We start from the raw sequence: 16832 nt of genomic DNA on the forward strand, positions 1-16832 counted from the left end.
GAAATTAAAGAGCTTTCTTGTTGGTTTAATTTGACATGTGCAAAAATGTCTAACATATTTATGAAAAACAACTATAGTTTGAAAAAAGTACAACCTACTATTTATGAAAAACAACTATAGTTTGAAAAAATTACAATCCCCCTCTCCTACAAATAAAAAGAAATTCATTTAAATGTATTATGTATCAATTGTATTCAATTAAATATAGGTGAGAGTTTTGTATTTTATATCAATCGTATTCAAAAAATTATATTTATATTTTGTATCAATTGTATTTGTATTCATACGAATAAAATATGCATTAAACAAATATATAATACAATACAAAATAAATACAAAATACAATTCTCTCTCCTCCATCTCTCGATCTCAGTTTTGTATTTTTTCATCAAAATCCACAGAAAAAAAAACAAGAATACAAATGTGTAGCAAATCAAAGTGTAGCTTTTACTGTTTTTAAAAGTTACTTGAGCAACTTTCACATATAGTAAACATAAAAATCATATTTGTATGTTATAGTTATAGTTTGCTTAATTGCGCTCCATAACAAATTTTATGTTTGCTATGGAACTTTTGATTTGTATAATTTACTACAAACATTCAATTTTATACAAATTGTTCAGTTTTGTATAAATTCATTTATACATTGTAATTTGTATAATAAGATCTGTATTTGTATAATTATAAGTGTATATGACGAAAATATATGTATTTGTATTTGTATATACACTTTTCTCTCACTTTATACAAACACAAACGCATTTTATACATTTTAAAATGACTAATTGTATACCGAAAATGGCTAATTATTGTATACCGAATCAGATGACAAAAAAAGGGGATGTTTGTTGTGAATTACAATTAAAATAAACTATGACTATAACATTTAATTTGAATTAATAGTTTGTTATTTCATACAATTTTCCCATTTTTTAAAGCAACTTCAATATATTACTTTATTTATAATTTGTTCCAAATGTTCATACGACATGAATGCGTCGTTTACAACCCAACTAGGGAAAATTGATTTCCATGAAATTCTATGCAATAAGGAAATAGAGAATTGCATTAAATTATGAGTAAGCACATGATTTCATGTTTGAGGAATATATAAAATGCTGATATCTTTGAAAAAATTCATTGATCTTCATATATTTTTCCAAGTGGTATCTATTTTTAACAATGTTGTTATCTTTTATTTTTGTAATATTTGCACCACAAGCTTTGCATTTGATAACATTTAAATCATTGATCAACCAATTCATAAAGCTCGATCCAAAGCATTTCATATTTCTATTACTTCAGCTCAAGTATAATTTGTTTGTGATTTGCCTTGTCGATAGATTTTGTGATACATTTTATTATTGTCTTCAATAAATAAAAATACTTTTATTTATTTTGATTTTAATATTAAAAGTATTTATTAAAAGTTGATTTCTAATGTCACAACAATAAATATAATCATGAAAGCAATTTTATTTTTATAAATCATAACTATTATCTTAATGTTAAATTCTAAATTACATTAATAAAATATTTTAATATAGGACTCTAAATATCATGCCGTAAAAAATCTAAATCTTGCCCTACAAAATAACCAATATACTTGTTTTTCTTTTTCAAGTTGTTTTTCCCTTCATTTATTTTTTTAATTTTTTTTTCTTTATATTTCTCAATATAGTCCTTTTCTATTGACATTTCCTTCTGTTATTCTTCTTTATTTTTTAACTCCTCATTTTCTTTAGTTTGTACGGTAATAATCCTCAAAATTTGAATATTAATTTTTTTTTCTTCAAATTTTCTTTGATTGACAAGTTTATCATATTTGATATTAAGAAGATATCCTACATAAAAATGAAAAATTAATGATTTTTAATCTTTCGATAAATACATCATTAAATTATTAACTTCTTGATAGTCAAACATTGTTTTCTTTTTAGTCACTAAATTTAAGGTTTCCTTTAAATTAAACAAAAAAATATTAATACATCATTTTTAAGACTATTTTAATAATCAAGATACAAATTTTATATAGTAGTGGTCATATTATGTAACATAGCATTAAAAATCTATTTACGCAATAATCATTAAAAGTATTTTAGGAACAAAAAATTAACTATTCAAACACATTAATTTTATTTTAAGCTAGTTCAATTTTTCTTTCTAAAACTTGTCCAAACAAGCTTAGTGTCACGGACTTAGAGTCTCACTAAAGCTTTGTGTGACACTAGACAACGTATTCACTAATCTTTCAAAATCTTGTAAGCTCAAGAAAGCCCTTTGAAACTAAGATCGCTAAGAGAATGCAAGAAAGACTTAGAAAGACTTAGAAAGACTTAGAGAGCTTTGGAAGAAGGCTTTGTATTACTTTGTGGAAGATTGCTTACACTTTGTTGGATGAGTTTGCAAATGAGAGCCCCTCTATATATATTACTTCCTAGGGACTTAAGTGTAAATAATAATTACTTCACAAGTCCCTACAATATTTACACTTTAGTCCTAATCTAAAATTCTCTACAAGTTCTAGGAAATTCTAAAGCTTTCTTGAAAATATCTAGGGAGTTCTAGAGTTTTCTACTAACCTCTCCACAACTCTAGATTCTTCTCCCTTATCCTGATGCCGAATTTGAGGCGGGACATGACACTCTCCCCCACCTGTTGATGCAACGATCGCGGCGCATTGTTGTTGTTGCAAGAACTCCTACATTCAGTCCTTATATTGCCACAAGTCTTCATATCTCTCTCATGTGGCCTCCTCTGGAGTTTGTCCCTTCCAATGAACAACGAACATGGCACTGGCTTGTTGGCCTCGCTTCCTCTTTGCTTGGTAGTCTATGACATACTCGATTTCTCGACCGTGCGAGGCAGTGACAGTTCTAGGTACCCGTCTTGACTGGTTCCGGCTGGGATCATCCTTTTCCTTATGGTATGGCTTTATGACGCTCGCATCAAAGACCAAATGGATCTTGAAGTTTTGATGTAGCTCCACCTTGTAAGAGATCTTGCCCACTTTGGCAATGATCTTAAATGAGGTCTCATATTTTTGCACTAAATTCTGATGTACTCCCCGTAGTGCTTTAAAATGTCTTGGGTTGAACTTCACCAAGCCCATGTCTCCAACTTTGTAATCTGTGGGACGTCGCTTGCGGTCGGTGAATTTCTTCATCTTTTTGGCTGTCTTGTCCAAGTAGGACTTGATAGTGTCGAGCTGTTCCTCCCATACCTTGGCAAGATGGTAGGCTCCCAAACTCTTTCCATAAAAAGCGACCGACAAAGAATGTGGAGTTTGGGGTTGTTGAGTACCCATCGCCAACTAGAATGGTGTGCACCCGGTGGACTCACTCCTATGAAAATTGTAAGAAAATTGTGCCATGTCTAGGAGTCTGGCCCAATCCTTCTGTTGCGCACTTACATAGTGCCTTAGATTGCACTCTAGTAGGGCATTTGCGCGCTCAGTTTGGCCTTCTATATGTGGGTGGAAACTTGTGGAGAAGTGTAACTTTGTGCCAAGTATATCAAAGAACTCCCTCCAAAAGTTTTGAGTGAAGCGGGGACCTCGATCGCTAATGATATGTCTTGGCAGCCCCCAATACTTAACCACGTTCTTGCAAAATAGCCTGGCAACCTCTTTAGCAGTGGAACCGGCTGTGGTGGGCATGAAGGTAACATATTTCGAAAATCTATCCACCACAACCATGATTATTCCATACCCGTCGGACTTAGGTAGGGAAGTGATAAATTCTATGGTCATACTTTCCCATGGGCGTTTCGCTACGGGTAGTGGTTCCAATAGTCTTCCCGACTGCCGTTGCTCCACTTTGTCTTGTTTGCACACAAGACAGATCTGCACATAACACTCTATGTAAACCTGCATGCATGGCCAGTAGTAAACTGCCTCAATCAACGCCCTTGTGTGTCGCTGCTCCGAATGCCCAGCCTACGGTATGTCGTGGCCCTCCTTAATGATTTGCCTCCTGATAGACCCAAACTGTAACAACCCAACTTTTCAAAACGTCTAAATTAACTCGTATCTTCGTGGAAAGACAATGAGGGTGAATAATAAATTAAGAATGATGTGGTATGTCATATTTTAAGTGTTCAAGGGTTGTATCTCAAGTTTTGAAGTTAGGTAAGTGGCAAAATAAAAGTTGGCGAAAGTTATTGTAAGTTCCTTTTTAAAGATTTCTCTAAAATTTGGGTCAAATGTCTTGGATGGTTTCTCCCAATATATAAAAAGTTAGAAGACCTATCACTCATTAAATCGAAGGCCTACGAGTCTAGTTTGCAACACACAAAACCCCGTATTCAACCGACATTGGAGTAAAAAGTTATGAGGGTTTTACTACGGACTGCCGGGGAAGAATCAGGTCGGGTAAAAAATGTGGTATGTCGGCTAACTCAACGTTTTAAGTCATGAAAATTCTTTTCACTTCCAAACTAGAAAGAAAGTTAAGAGATGGTTCCTATGGAGTTCTTGCATGATGAAGGTTGGTTTTTGACGATTTCTACCATTAAAGGTTGACCCCGTGCCTAGAAATGTGATCTCTACATGTGACAATCATTTTTCCCTCCTATTAGTTGCGTTTGGAGTTAGTGTTTAAAGATATAAATTTGTAGTTATTGGTGTTTCTTCAAGGTTTACACTTGGTTAACTAAGGTAATCATCTCGAGACCCTTTTATGGTTGTTTTTATGAATTTCTACGGACGTTTCGACAAGTTGGGGCAATATGGCAAATATGCTGATTTAAGATTAATTATGAAATGTTTATAGGTGCATTTCAGTTGTGTATATATAGTGATTGTGAAGCTTAGGTCATAAGGAACAACTTTCGTGAAGGAACTACGGTCTTTCGAGCGTTCATTGGAAAGGTATGTTAAGGCTATTCCCTACTTACTACATGTTTCCTTAAAGCTTAGGAGCAATGTAATTGGGTTGTTATCCTTGTTACACTTGTAGCCATTATTGTTGATTGTTGGCTGCTCGAGTTGATATAATCCTCCCTTGTCGGAATTCTTATTCAGTTAGTAGCGTCCCTATGTTGGACACGACTTAGAGGCTATTTGTATAGGTTGCTTATAACTGAATTACTTAGTTTTAGCGATTAGATTGTTATTGTTTCCCTTGGGGCTATTATGGTTAGCTGCAGGAATGTGATCTATGCCTAGAAGGGCTATGTTCTGCCTACAGGGCTATATGGATGCCTAAAAGGGCTATGAGTTGCCTACGGGGCTATATTGATCCCTAAAAGGGCTATGAATTGCCTACAAAGCTATATTGACGCCTAAGAAGGCTATGTGCTTCCTACAGGGCCATGTTGTTGCCCAAGATGGCTATGAGTTGTCTATAAGTTATATGTTGATGCCTAAGAGAGCTATGTGTTTCCTACGGGGCTATATTAATGCCTAAGAGGGCTATGTGACTGCCTACAGGGCTAGGGGGACTACCGATAGGGGTATATAGGCTGATTGGCACCTTTCGGGCTTATGGGGGCCTGAGTAGGTGGTCTTGTGTGCTGTTGCACCTGCTGAGCTTATGGGGGCTTGGTTAGGTTTTTGTTTTATTATTTTTGACAAGTTTAGATTTAAGAGTAGGTCAGTACACTTATCTTATCCTTGATTTATTTATCAGATTATTCTAGTATATCAAGATACCTCCTCATAGTCTATTGCTTTTCATACTCTGTACATTATTTCGTACTGACGCCCCATTGCCTGGGGGCACTACATTCATGCATGCAGGTCCTGACAGACGACCGAGTAGACTTCCTCAGCAGCAGGATTGTCTTTTATCCAGTTGGCTAGCCGCTTTCCTCCGGAGCTGCCAGAGTTGGGAGGTTTGTTACCTTTTGTTGTATATATCTTTATGGGTAGGCTGGGGCCCTATCCCGCTAATCTTTACTACTCTTAGAGGCTTACAGACTAGTGTGTGGGGTGTATAGCTATGTTATGGCCATATTGGTCTATGTTGTTGGTTTGCTGAAGCTTGTGAGCTGTTTGATGTATTGTATTGATATATACCTGTTTTTAGTTTTGGTATGGATGTCATAGTGGCCTCGACGGCCCAATCAGGACTTCTGTGCTAGTTGGCTATTTATTTATATGATCTCCTGGAGTAGCTGTTTCTTTTATAGATCAGTTGACAGGGGCCTTGTCGGCCGATAGATTAGTTTTAAGCCGAGATATACTTGCTTGTTTTCTTGATTGCGTGTGGCTGCCATGCGCTAGTAGCAAATGGTTCAGCAGGGTCGGCTCGGGCCTGAGTTTTGGCATTAGGAGCCAGTTGCACCCCTCGAGTTTGGGGAGTGACACAAACTTGGGTACATAGACCCTTTGATCGGTAATGAGAAAGAGACCATCTTCCACCCAAAAATGCCTCGTCTTACCTTAGGCGGCCAACTCCATAAGCTTCTTGGCATCTGGATTGTGTTGCATGTCATCCTTGATAGCATCTTGGATGTCGCAATGAGCTGTAGTGATGGCAATAAACTCGACCTTCCTACTTAGTGCGTCATCCACTACATTGCCCCTTCTCGGCTTGTAGTCCAAGACGTAGTCAAATTCAGCTAGAAAGTCTTGCCTCCTAGCTTGCTTCGAGGAGATCTTCTTTTGTGACTGGAAGTAGCTAGTGGCCATGTTGTCTGTCTTGACCACGTTATGATGTTTTCCCTCTCTTTATTTTAATCCTTGCTGAAACTTTATCTTTGATATTTTATTTTTGCATGTGTTGTGTCTAAGTTGTCGTGTTTGTTGCATGTCAAAATTGATTGTTTTTCTTGCTTATATGGGTAATTCCTAAAAATAGTTGATTAATGGTCACGTCACGAGCTTACACCCTGTACATGGCCGGCACTCGAGAACCATTGTTGATCCCCAAGTAAATTTTTGGCCTGACTAACTACTTAGCGAAAGACTAACTCAAGCAGATTTAAGCTTTAAAACAAAATTTAAATTTAAAGTCTCAAAACTTCTCAAAACACAAACTATCTCAAAATAGTATACTCAAAACTATCTGAAAATACTCTGATAATAATAATAGTTTACCAAAATAGTTCAAAGGAAATAATGAAAGAAACTCAATAGTACCTATCTGTAAAGCCTCAATAGTCTAGTAGAAGTTGAAGTTCAGTTGGAATCCATATAGTCTAGTAGTTTTTTACTATGAATAGTCCCCATTCAACATGAATGTCGGAACAAGACCCACGACACCTCAAAACTACTAAACTGAAAGACAAAAGTGGAGTCCTCTAGAATTCAAAGAAGACTCACCAAAGCTAGCAAGAAGTGCAAAATGATCTCAATGAAGCGCTTGTTGATGATCCTGAACACCTGTATTTGCATCATGAAAAGATGTAGGTTGAATGACATCAATACATTAGTATGTAATATAGCTGAGAAAAATAAATAATGGAACTGAAAAAGCTGAAGCAAGATACTAAACTGAATGTAATGCATAAGTAGATATAAAATCATTTAAAAGCTTTACAAATAAATATGTTAACTCAATAAAGTATGTATGTGTATATATATATACACTCTTTACTCTATCTGAGAAATTCTCTACCCGACAACCATCATTATAAGCTTTGTGATGATACAACATCTCGCCTACGTTGTCAGAACTGTCATATACCTTGTTGAGGTATGGAATATACTCAAATCATGGATCCTTATAATAGGCCTTCTCAGAGGCTGTGAAGAGTTGACCGAATGTCGGTACGATCCAATTCCACACTGACTACGTCATTTATAGGGAATGTGACTTGTCTGAACTCTTTCCTATATCGATGATCAATATATATATATATATAGTACTCTTTCTTTATGTAAAAATGATACATATAGGAATCATATAGTTCCCTTAAACTCTTCTCAAAATTAGGGTTAAACTTTGCTCTTGAACTCACTTTTAACTTCTCAAAATTTATTTATGACAAAAAGATTCTTGTTCAAAGGATTCTCAATCGATACCCAAAATTAGGGTTCATGTGGAATATAAACAAGAACAACAACTCAAGGATCTTAATGTATGATATATAACAACTCATGATCAATGATTTAGAACCAAAAATCAATAATGTAAGTCATCTCAAGAATTTTTAAACTAAGGTTATAACCCTAGATTAGTTTTTTACTGACTGAATTCAGATGTAGGGTGTGAGGACGAACTCAATCCATCTCTATGATTAGCCTTACATACCTAGAAAAATAAAGTTCTTGGCGAAACTCAGGAATTACCTTGGAACCCTAGCTTTTCTCCCTTTCGATCCTTGCTCTAAGTTTTAGGAAGTGTTAGTGAAGTAATGAGGGCGATTAACACTGTCTAAACACTTAACTAGGTGTAAAAACGTCGAAGTTTAGGCTTAGAAAGGATGAGAAAAGATCGAAATATCCTTAATCAGCACTGCCAGAGTGATCTAAGGATATGACCTACAACTGTAGAGCTTTATACAGACCGTACTTGTCATAGTTACTGGTCTTAGATTTTAATCCACTTTCCATGACACTCTTTCTACGAGCCGTCAAACTTTATACGGTCCGTAGACTCATTTCGTAGAACTCAAGTTCAAGCCCTAAAAATCTCACGAAGTCTGGAACCATTCTACAAGAACTTTCTATGGCCCGTAAACCTTTCTACAACCCGTAGGTCCTCTCATAGGTCTAAAGTTTTTTTTATCAATTTTTCTTTTCAAGTTTGGAACCCTTCTAGGGGCAGTTCCTACGGCCTTTGGAAGTTTCTACGACTCATCCTATCAATCCGTAGAACTTCATACGGTCTGTAGAACCAGTCTCAACACACTTTTCAGCAACTTTTTCCTTTCCATTTTCCGAAGTTTTACACCTGCAAATATAAAAAATTAGGCTGGCTAAAAAAAATTTGCAAGTACATTGTCTTTTCTTAGGATGTGAGCAAACTATAATAGGTCCTTGTTCCTTCAATGATTCTTTATCATTTTCATACTAATACTCTAAGGTACATCCCATATACCTTTAAATATGTTAATCATGGCAAGAGAGTCTAATTCTATTAAGATGAATATTCTCTGTTCTTAAATATAATGTTGAATACTATCCTGTATAGCTGTAATTGGCTCTGCACATATGCTGGTAGAATTTCTTAGTTTCTTTGTCTTAGCAAAATTGTTGAGCTTTTCCTGAATTTTCTCTAGTAGCTCTATTAATATTGCATTTCATCCATCCTAACCCTGACCTCTTTCAATGTATCAATTAATACCTTATCTGGATCTATAATCTTTTAAGTGTTATACCACTTGTGGCCTTCACAAAATTAACCCTACATTAAACTAACCTCTAAAATTATGTTATGTTGCTGATACTGTTTAATCGATGTCACAAAGTGTACTAGATATAATTTTTTTCTGATTGAAAAGTTAGGAAAGTTAGTCCTTTCCTTTTCTGGTATATATGAAGGCATTGATTTTTTTTTTCAAGATAATATTTTTTTTCAATTTCATTTCCTATGATAAGTCAAATATAATTTTTATAGTTTCTAATAAAATAAAATGTTCCCTTCTCACATTTATAAAAACAAATTAAACATAACTTTATTTTTAATTTCAATTTCATAAATTTTAAATTAAATAAAAGATATTTGAAATTTATAGCCGTTTATCTATTTTTAGCTCATGTTTTGGCTATTTGAAGTTGAAACTTGAAAATATGAGTTTTTGAGGTAAAGATTTTTAAAATTTGTTTGAACATGCATTTACTTGAAAATAAAATAAAATTTTGTGAGAGAAGATCCAAAAAACCTTAAAATTGTTAGGAATTAGATTTTAAAAACTTGAAAATATTCAAAATAATTTCAACAAGATTTTCCTTTTTTATTCCATTCAATGGTGGAGGGCGAATCTGTCAATTTGGTTGCCTTATTGTGCTCACCACCTCTTTTCATTCAAATTCAAAAATACATATAGAATAAAAAAGAAAATTATAAATTCAAAGGCCGTCTCAGCCAGTTTTTACGACTATATATACTACTTGTGTATTGTCTTAAGTCTTAAACTCATTCATCCTCTTCCAGACTGTAGAGAGAGAAAGCAAGTCGGCTACAAGTCATCATCCGTTGCCTTTGCTTTTCAGATCCATCTTCATTTCCTTTTCGGTAATCTAACCTCTCTTCTTCATCAGATCTTGCTTTATTTACTTGCTTGTTTGCTTTCAATTTCTGCTTTGAGATCTGCTCTAGTTCCTTATGTTGAATCGCTGCCTTTTGTTCTCCTGATTACTCTACTGCTCTAATTAGTTAGTAAAACTTGGATTTAGGTGTGATATTCCGTTTGATTTTTCCAGATCTGTTGTTTTAATGGTCAATCTGTCATGAACTTGATCTGCTCTCAATTTTCCTAGATCTACTTTATTTTTACTACTTGCTGTTGCATAGTATCTCTACATACTCATTTTGGTTACCAGAAAATTTAGCTGAACTTTGACGGATCCATTTTTTTGGCTGCTATACGGGAAAACGAAGCCTGTTTTTATGATGATAAGTGTCCACCGTTGTATTCATTTAACCGAGCTCCAAATTGTCTGGGATTTAGAATTTACTAACTAACAAGTAACAAGTAAAGCGGTATATGACTAGGGACATTTAGTTGAGTTCCGAATTAATCTTCTGATGTTGTTTTATGTGTTGATACCTTCATGTATATATTTAGGTCTTACTAAGTGTGCTGATTTTACTTTCAGTTGATTAAAAATGGCCGACGGTGAGGATATTCAGCCCCTTGTTTGTGACAATGGAACTGGAATGGTTAAGGTAGTCCTTGTTCATAGACTATTGTTTTTACAGGAAGCACTTGTCATTTATAACATTTCAATTTAAGCAAACTGCATATTCTTTTTTATGGAATGATTTGTGTTTTGAAATGCAGGCAGGATTTGCTGGCGATGATGCTCCTCGAGCAGTGTTTCCCAGCATTGTGGGTCGTCCCCGACACACTGGTGTTATGGTCGGAATGGGACAGAAGGATGCCTATGTGGGTGATGAAGCTCAATCTAAGAGAGGTATCTTGACCTTGAAATATCCCATTGAGCATGGTATAGTCAGCAATTGGGACGATATGGAGAAGATATGGCATCATACTTTTTACAATGAGCTTCGAGTTGCTCCTGAGGAACACCCTGTTCTCCTGACTGAGGCACCCCTTAATCCCAAGGCCAACAGAGAGAAGATGACCCAGATTATGTTCGAGACATTTAATGTTCCTGCTATGTATGTTGCTATCCAGGCTGTGCTTTCCCTGTATGCTAGCGGTCGTACCACTGGTTCGTACTAGGCTTTACATGATCCAACTTTGTCTGTCCAATGAAATAACTGTGTTTTAATTTTGACTTAATAAATTACTTTTGACAGGTATTGTGTTGGACTCTGGTGATGGTGTGAGTCACACTGTCCCTATCTATGAAGGTTATGCTTTACCACATGCCATTCTTCGTTTGGACCTTGCTGGTCGTGACCTTACTGATAGCTTGATGAAGATCCTCACTGAGAGAGGTTACATGTTCACCACTACTGCTGAACGGGAAATTGTCCGTGATATGAAGGAAAAGCTTGCTTATGTGGCTCTTGACTATGAGCAGGAACTTGAAACCGCTAGGAGCAGTTCCTCCATTGAAAAGAACTATGAGTTGCCAGATGGACAGGTTATTACCATTGGTGCCGAGAGGTTCCGTTGCCCAGAGGTACTCTTCCAACCATCGATGATCGGAATGGAAGCTGCGGGTATCCATGAGACTACCTACAACTCCATCATGAAATGTGATGTAGATATTAGGAAGGACCTCTATGGTAACATTGTTCTCAGTGGTGGCTCCACCATGTTCCCTGGTATTGCTGATCGGATGAGCAAAGAAATCACTGCTTTGGCTCCAAGCAGCATGAAAATTAAGGTTGTTGCACCACCTGAGAGAAAGTACAGTGTCTGGATTGGAGGATCCATTCTTGCATCCCTCAGCACATTCCAGCAGGTGAGCTTTTGTTCTTCTTTGCGTTAATTTTTTTTCCAGTACAAATTACATTAGCTAGTTAGACTGAATATGTGTTACTTTGTGCTTGATCAGATGTGGATCTCAAAGGGCGAGTATGATGAGTCTGGTCCTTCCATTGTCCACAGAAAGTGCTTCTAAGGTGCTGCTATATTTACTTAAAAGTGCGAGTTTCCTGTCTGTTTTCCCGGTTTTGCTATTATGTCGCCAGTCAATTTGGTTTTTGCTGGGATGGAGAAGTTAGGTGGTGGGGGCTATGAATGCAGGGTAACAAACAACAAATTGCCAGTATTATCTCATGTTTCCATTTAATGTGGTTAATGTTCTCTACATACTTGTGAGGTGCCTCATGCATTGCCCTCTTCTGTCTGGCTACACCATCCCTTGGTCGAAGTGTCTTATTTAGGTTGTTTGTAGTTCAAGGAGAGTGATTGTGATGTTTTCTCCTTGTCTTTTCTCTCATTTTCTCCTTTTATCTGATTTTGCTCTTTTGTGGTTCTTTTTTTTCTTGGACCCAATAATGTCAATATTTATTGAATGAGAAAATTCCTATATCATATCAGTTTGAGGAAATCATTATTATTTGTGTGGATACAGGACTTCAACTCTTTGTAGGCGATATTTTGTATTCTATTGTGCTGTTTTGGATGTGGCTTCAGAACTTCACATTTTCTCTTAAATTTGTTTGGCATTTTGCAGCAAAAGTTTTGAGGCTATAAAAAGCTTCATTGCAGATTACCCTTGGATGAGGGGCCTCCACATTCACATTGCCTGTTACATATTTGTTTCTTTTCATCCAACTCACAGCATACGCATTTATTGAATTTGACCTTCTATTTTAGGACAAATCTACTGTAGGATTGGAGGGATTTTTGAATTGTTTTCTTGCATGAGTTCATTGATGGTATTGTTTTGATTAGGAACGATTGTTCGGTACTTTGGTTTCGTTATCTTGATTGGATATACTTAATACCGAACTGAAATTCGTTCGGTTCTCTTCTTCAGTATGTGCATGGTTGGCTGTTTTTAAATTTAGAAAGGGGCTATTTTCTGTCTATTTTGAACAATGAGCTATTATTTATTCCCCTCATATTATATAAATTCTATAGTAATATAAGCAACTAGTGGTCACTGTCATATAACTACAGCAACAACTAATTAACTAATTCTAATTGTTCAGTTATTTTTTCTCCTTTTTAAATCCAGTAAAGCAAAGCAGCCTGCTGAACTTGACATCAATTTCTTAGCAATACTGATTTACATACTAAAACAAAACAAAATGAGGGTTAAAACAAGAATGATATTAAGGTGTGTTCTGCATGGAGGAAGAAAATGTTTTTCAATTTTGGTTTGTCGAAATATTTTTGTTCATCCAATTATCCTTAAAAAGATATGCATTTCTAAGTATGGTTTGAGGGCCTGCAACCCCGATAGTATAAAGTATAAAGAAACAAGAATTAGATTGCATTGACTGAGTGGTAAACAATAGATAGATCAGTAACAAATGAACAAAGATCATGCCTTGACGGAGATCTCAAACTATAGAAAATGTAAGCTAAAAAGTCTTGAATTACAAGAATGACGAAAAGATTATTCATGTCTAAATTCTAGTGTCTTCACAATTCTTGCTCCTGTTGTATGTATCTCCATTTGTACTGGTCGACGTCAGAAACTCAGAATCTTGCATTACGACTGTTTTGTCTATAAGCTAAGCCCATTCGTTCTAAAAAAAAATTATTATGTGTGAGGCATAACTAGTACTAGTTGTATGAGGACTATTATTAGAGTAAATTTTAGGAATAACAAAGATAATAATTATATTAGACAATTTCCAACCCATCTCTATTTTACCCTCTATTCTCGGAGGATAAAATAGAGAATGCCATCTCCAACCCATCTTCATATTACTCTCTATTCTCCATTTATAGAGATGTGAATAGTAGTTTTTCAAATTTTGGAGAACTATTATTCACCTTTCTATTTCACTTTCTGATTATTTTAATATTATTTTCATTATATCATTAATTAAGTTTTAATTATTTTTAATTATTTTTTAATATAATATAACATCTAAAAATATATTATTGACAAGTTACTACTTTCACCCGAATTAATAATTTTTCTAATTTTTTTAAAAAATTGTTACTTTAAATATGTAACTTAAAATTATATTAATATTATTTATACTATATAAGACTATTAATTAAGTCTTTAATATTTACAATTATTTTCTAAGTAATATAACATCTAAAAACATATTATTGTTAAGTATATTACTTGCATCTCGAATTAACAATTTTTCTAATTTGATTTTTAAATTTTTTTTGTCAACTTTAAATATGTAATTTAAAATTATAAGTACTTTTTAATATGAAGAATGCACAAAATTTACATGATAATTCAAACAATCCACTTTTATGTTATAGTGATAAATTATTAAACTACACTATTTAATGAACATAAAAATACTTGATGCAATAGTTTAAAATTGAATATATAGGGAAGTAAATTAGTATACGAAATAATTGGATACAAGATGAAATTGTTAATTTAAACAATATTTAGCTACACATTAAAAAAAATGCATTAATAGAACATTTATGAGTGCAACTTAATAGTGTTGAAAGTTCAATATTTATGTACAATTTAAAATAAATTTTACGGTGATGCAATAGTTATTGTGTAATTCTATTTCATCAATGATTTCACTTTTGTTTGAATTGTTCGTTAATATGTATTATACATAATATTGTTGCAATTTATGTTATTTAGAAATTTAGAATAAAATATAATTTTATATTAAATGAAGAATTTGAAAATAAAATTTTATATTACATGAAGATTATATAGATTATAGGGTGATTATTTGAGAAGAAATGATTTATATTATGAAATAAGAAAATAAAAATGAAATAGAAATAATAATATAATATTGAAGAGAGAGAAAAAGATTTCTTTTTAGAGAGTAAAATAGAGAATTGGGTTGAAGTTGATTGTCTAAAAAAATAGATAACTCTATATTTAGAGAGTAAAATAGAGTATAGGGTTGGAGACGCCCTTTAGTGCTTTATAACTACAATTTTGCTATTTGCGCTCCATAGCTATATTTTATTTGCTATGAAGTTCTCTTTTTTGTATAAATCGCGAAATACGTTCTTCTTTCATACAATATTATTTTTAAATATATTAGCTAAAAAGGCTCTAATTTCTGTTACTAAAAAGGAAAAAAATTGCATAACTCATGCACATTACGTTTTAATAGGATTTCTTTCCTACAATGAGATCTTCAGCAAGATGAACTCCATTGTAACTGGGTTCATCAAATCGACTAATCTAGAGCAATACAAACAATAGAGATTAATCTAATTTTTGAGAAATCAACATTAAACTAATGTATTTAATGCCCGAATCAACCTGGAGCTCACCAACAACCGTTGAGTATCATGTGCTTCTATTGGGAGATTTACTAGTTGAGTACCTGCACTTGTAGCACGAAATGCAGTATCCTCAATAAGGGACGTCACGAAAGAATGTACTGAATATGTAAGGCATTATACAACCATATGTAAAATGAGAGCTCAAGTGAAACCAAATACAATTAGATAAGGATTAGAGACCTTCTTTGCTTATACTTGTGGAATCGTGTATGTTACATTCTTTTCTTTACTTTTCTATGTGTTATAATCTTATAAGACATAATACAAATGACCAGCTGATAAGTGGTAGAAGAGGATGACCCATGCTAGACATTTTAACCTTTGGGATACTGTTCTCATAATTACACAAATTGGTATCAGCCCATGCTAAACTTTCACCCCTGAGCTGCCACCCTTCTATACCAATTGGGATCGACCCATGCAAGGCTTTCGCCCCTAGGCTGCCACCCTATACCAATTGAGATCGACCCATGCTAGGCTTTCGCCACTGAGCTGCCACCCTTCTATACCAATTTGGATTGACCCATGCTAGAAATTCCCCCCTGGGCTGCCACCCATAAATATACAAATTGCTTCACTTAGTTTCTTTAATCGTTGAGATTGTTGTTTGGGTGGTCATAATCATTTTTGAGATTTGGAACTACGAGTAGTAGAAGACATGAGAATAATAACTTCAAGGCATAACAATGATGTAAGGAGCTATGTAACATCAATGCATTACTTACAAGCTTAAATGACACAATCGACTCCAATTGACTAAGAGAAGAATTCACCAAGGTTGCTATTGCGAATACCATTTCTACACTAGCACATAAGAAAATAATTACACAATTGTGGAGTAATAAACATATAATGAAGTAATTCGACACACTAGGAAGAAAGGGAAAATATTATTAGCTATATTAGAGATCGTACACTGGCACCATGTTTCCTTTACTAGGAATAGATCTTAGGAAACTCCCTTTGCTGATATTCATCACAATTATCAGATTTCATGCCAAGAAATATGGAATCGAATAGCCTTAAATACCTTGGCTTCCGACCAACGTGACTACAATGATTCAACCTTTCCTTCAAGTGTTACTCTATAATATAAGTACAAAATAAAGCTAATATTAAAAGCTCATCTGATCATAGGATTGCAAAACAATAGTTAAAACACATGACGAGAAGTATGATTATTCAACCCCCAAATACTTGGTGTATCACCACACCCTTCTTTTATACTTCACAATAACTCTAGTCAACCATCCTATAAGGCAACCCACTGCCCCACAAAAACAATATGTAAAATAGCCCATAAACAGTCACAAAATTAATAACCACTAGAACAACCTCCCAAGTTTACACTCTTCTTTTCCACCTCAATTGATACGATTCTCACAAGA

The 16832-nt window shown here is 34.4% G+C and overlaps 2 protein-coding genes across 3 annotated transcripts in view; one reads left to right on the forward strand and one right to left on the reverse strand.

Annotated features, from left to right (window-relative positions):
- LOC125808456 (ras-related protein RABH1e) overlaps nt 1-16832 on the reverse strand; it is a 942753-nt gene that overhangs the window by 311416 nt on the left and 614505 nt on the right. The window lies entirely within an intron of this gene.
- LOC125808431 (actin-7) lies at nt 9954-12569 on the forward strand. The gene is made up of 5 exons (XM_049488136.1): nt 9954-10124; nt 10709-10778; nt 10894-11287; nt 11376-11989; nt 12083-12569. Exons 2-5 carry the CDS (start codon nt 10719-10721, stop codon nt 12146-12148), a joined length of 1134 nt encoding a protein of 377 aa, XP_049344093.1. The 5' UTR covers nt 9954-10124; nt 10709-10718; the 3' UTR covers nt 12149-12569.

The sequence above is a fragment of the Solanum verrucosum genome, unplaced genomic scaffold (genome assembly GCF_900185275.1).
Source record: "Solanum verrucosum unplaced genomic scaffold, falcon-dt-bn FXZP01000112.1, whole genome shotgun sequence".
NCBI classification, from domain to species: Eukaryota; Viridiplantae; Streptophyta; class Magnoliopsida; order Solanales; family Solanaceae; genus Solanum; species Solanum verrucosum.

Excerpts from the sequence above, each read along its gene's own strand:
- LOC125808431 (XM_049488136.1), top strand. The coding sequence starts at position 10,719 with ATGGCCGACGGTGAGGATATTCAGCCCCTTGTTTGTGACAATGGAACT. Across the intron at positions 10,779-10,893 it reads ATGGAACTGGAATGGTTAAG|GCAGGATTTGCTGGCGATGA; the intron begins GTAGTCCTTGTT and ends TTTGAAATGCAG. Across the intron at positions 11,288-11,375 it reads TGCTAGCGGTCGTACCACTG|GTATTGTGTTGGACTCTGGT; the intron begins GTTCGTACTAGG and ends TACTTTTGACAG.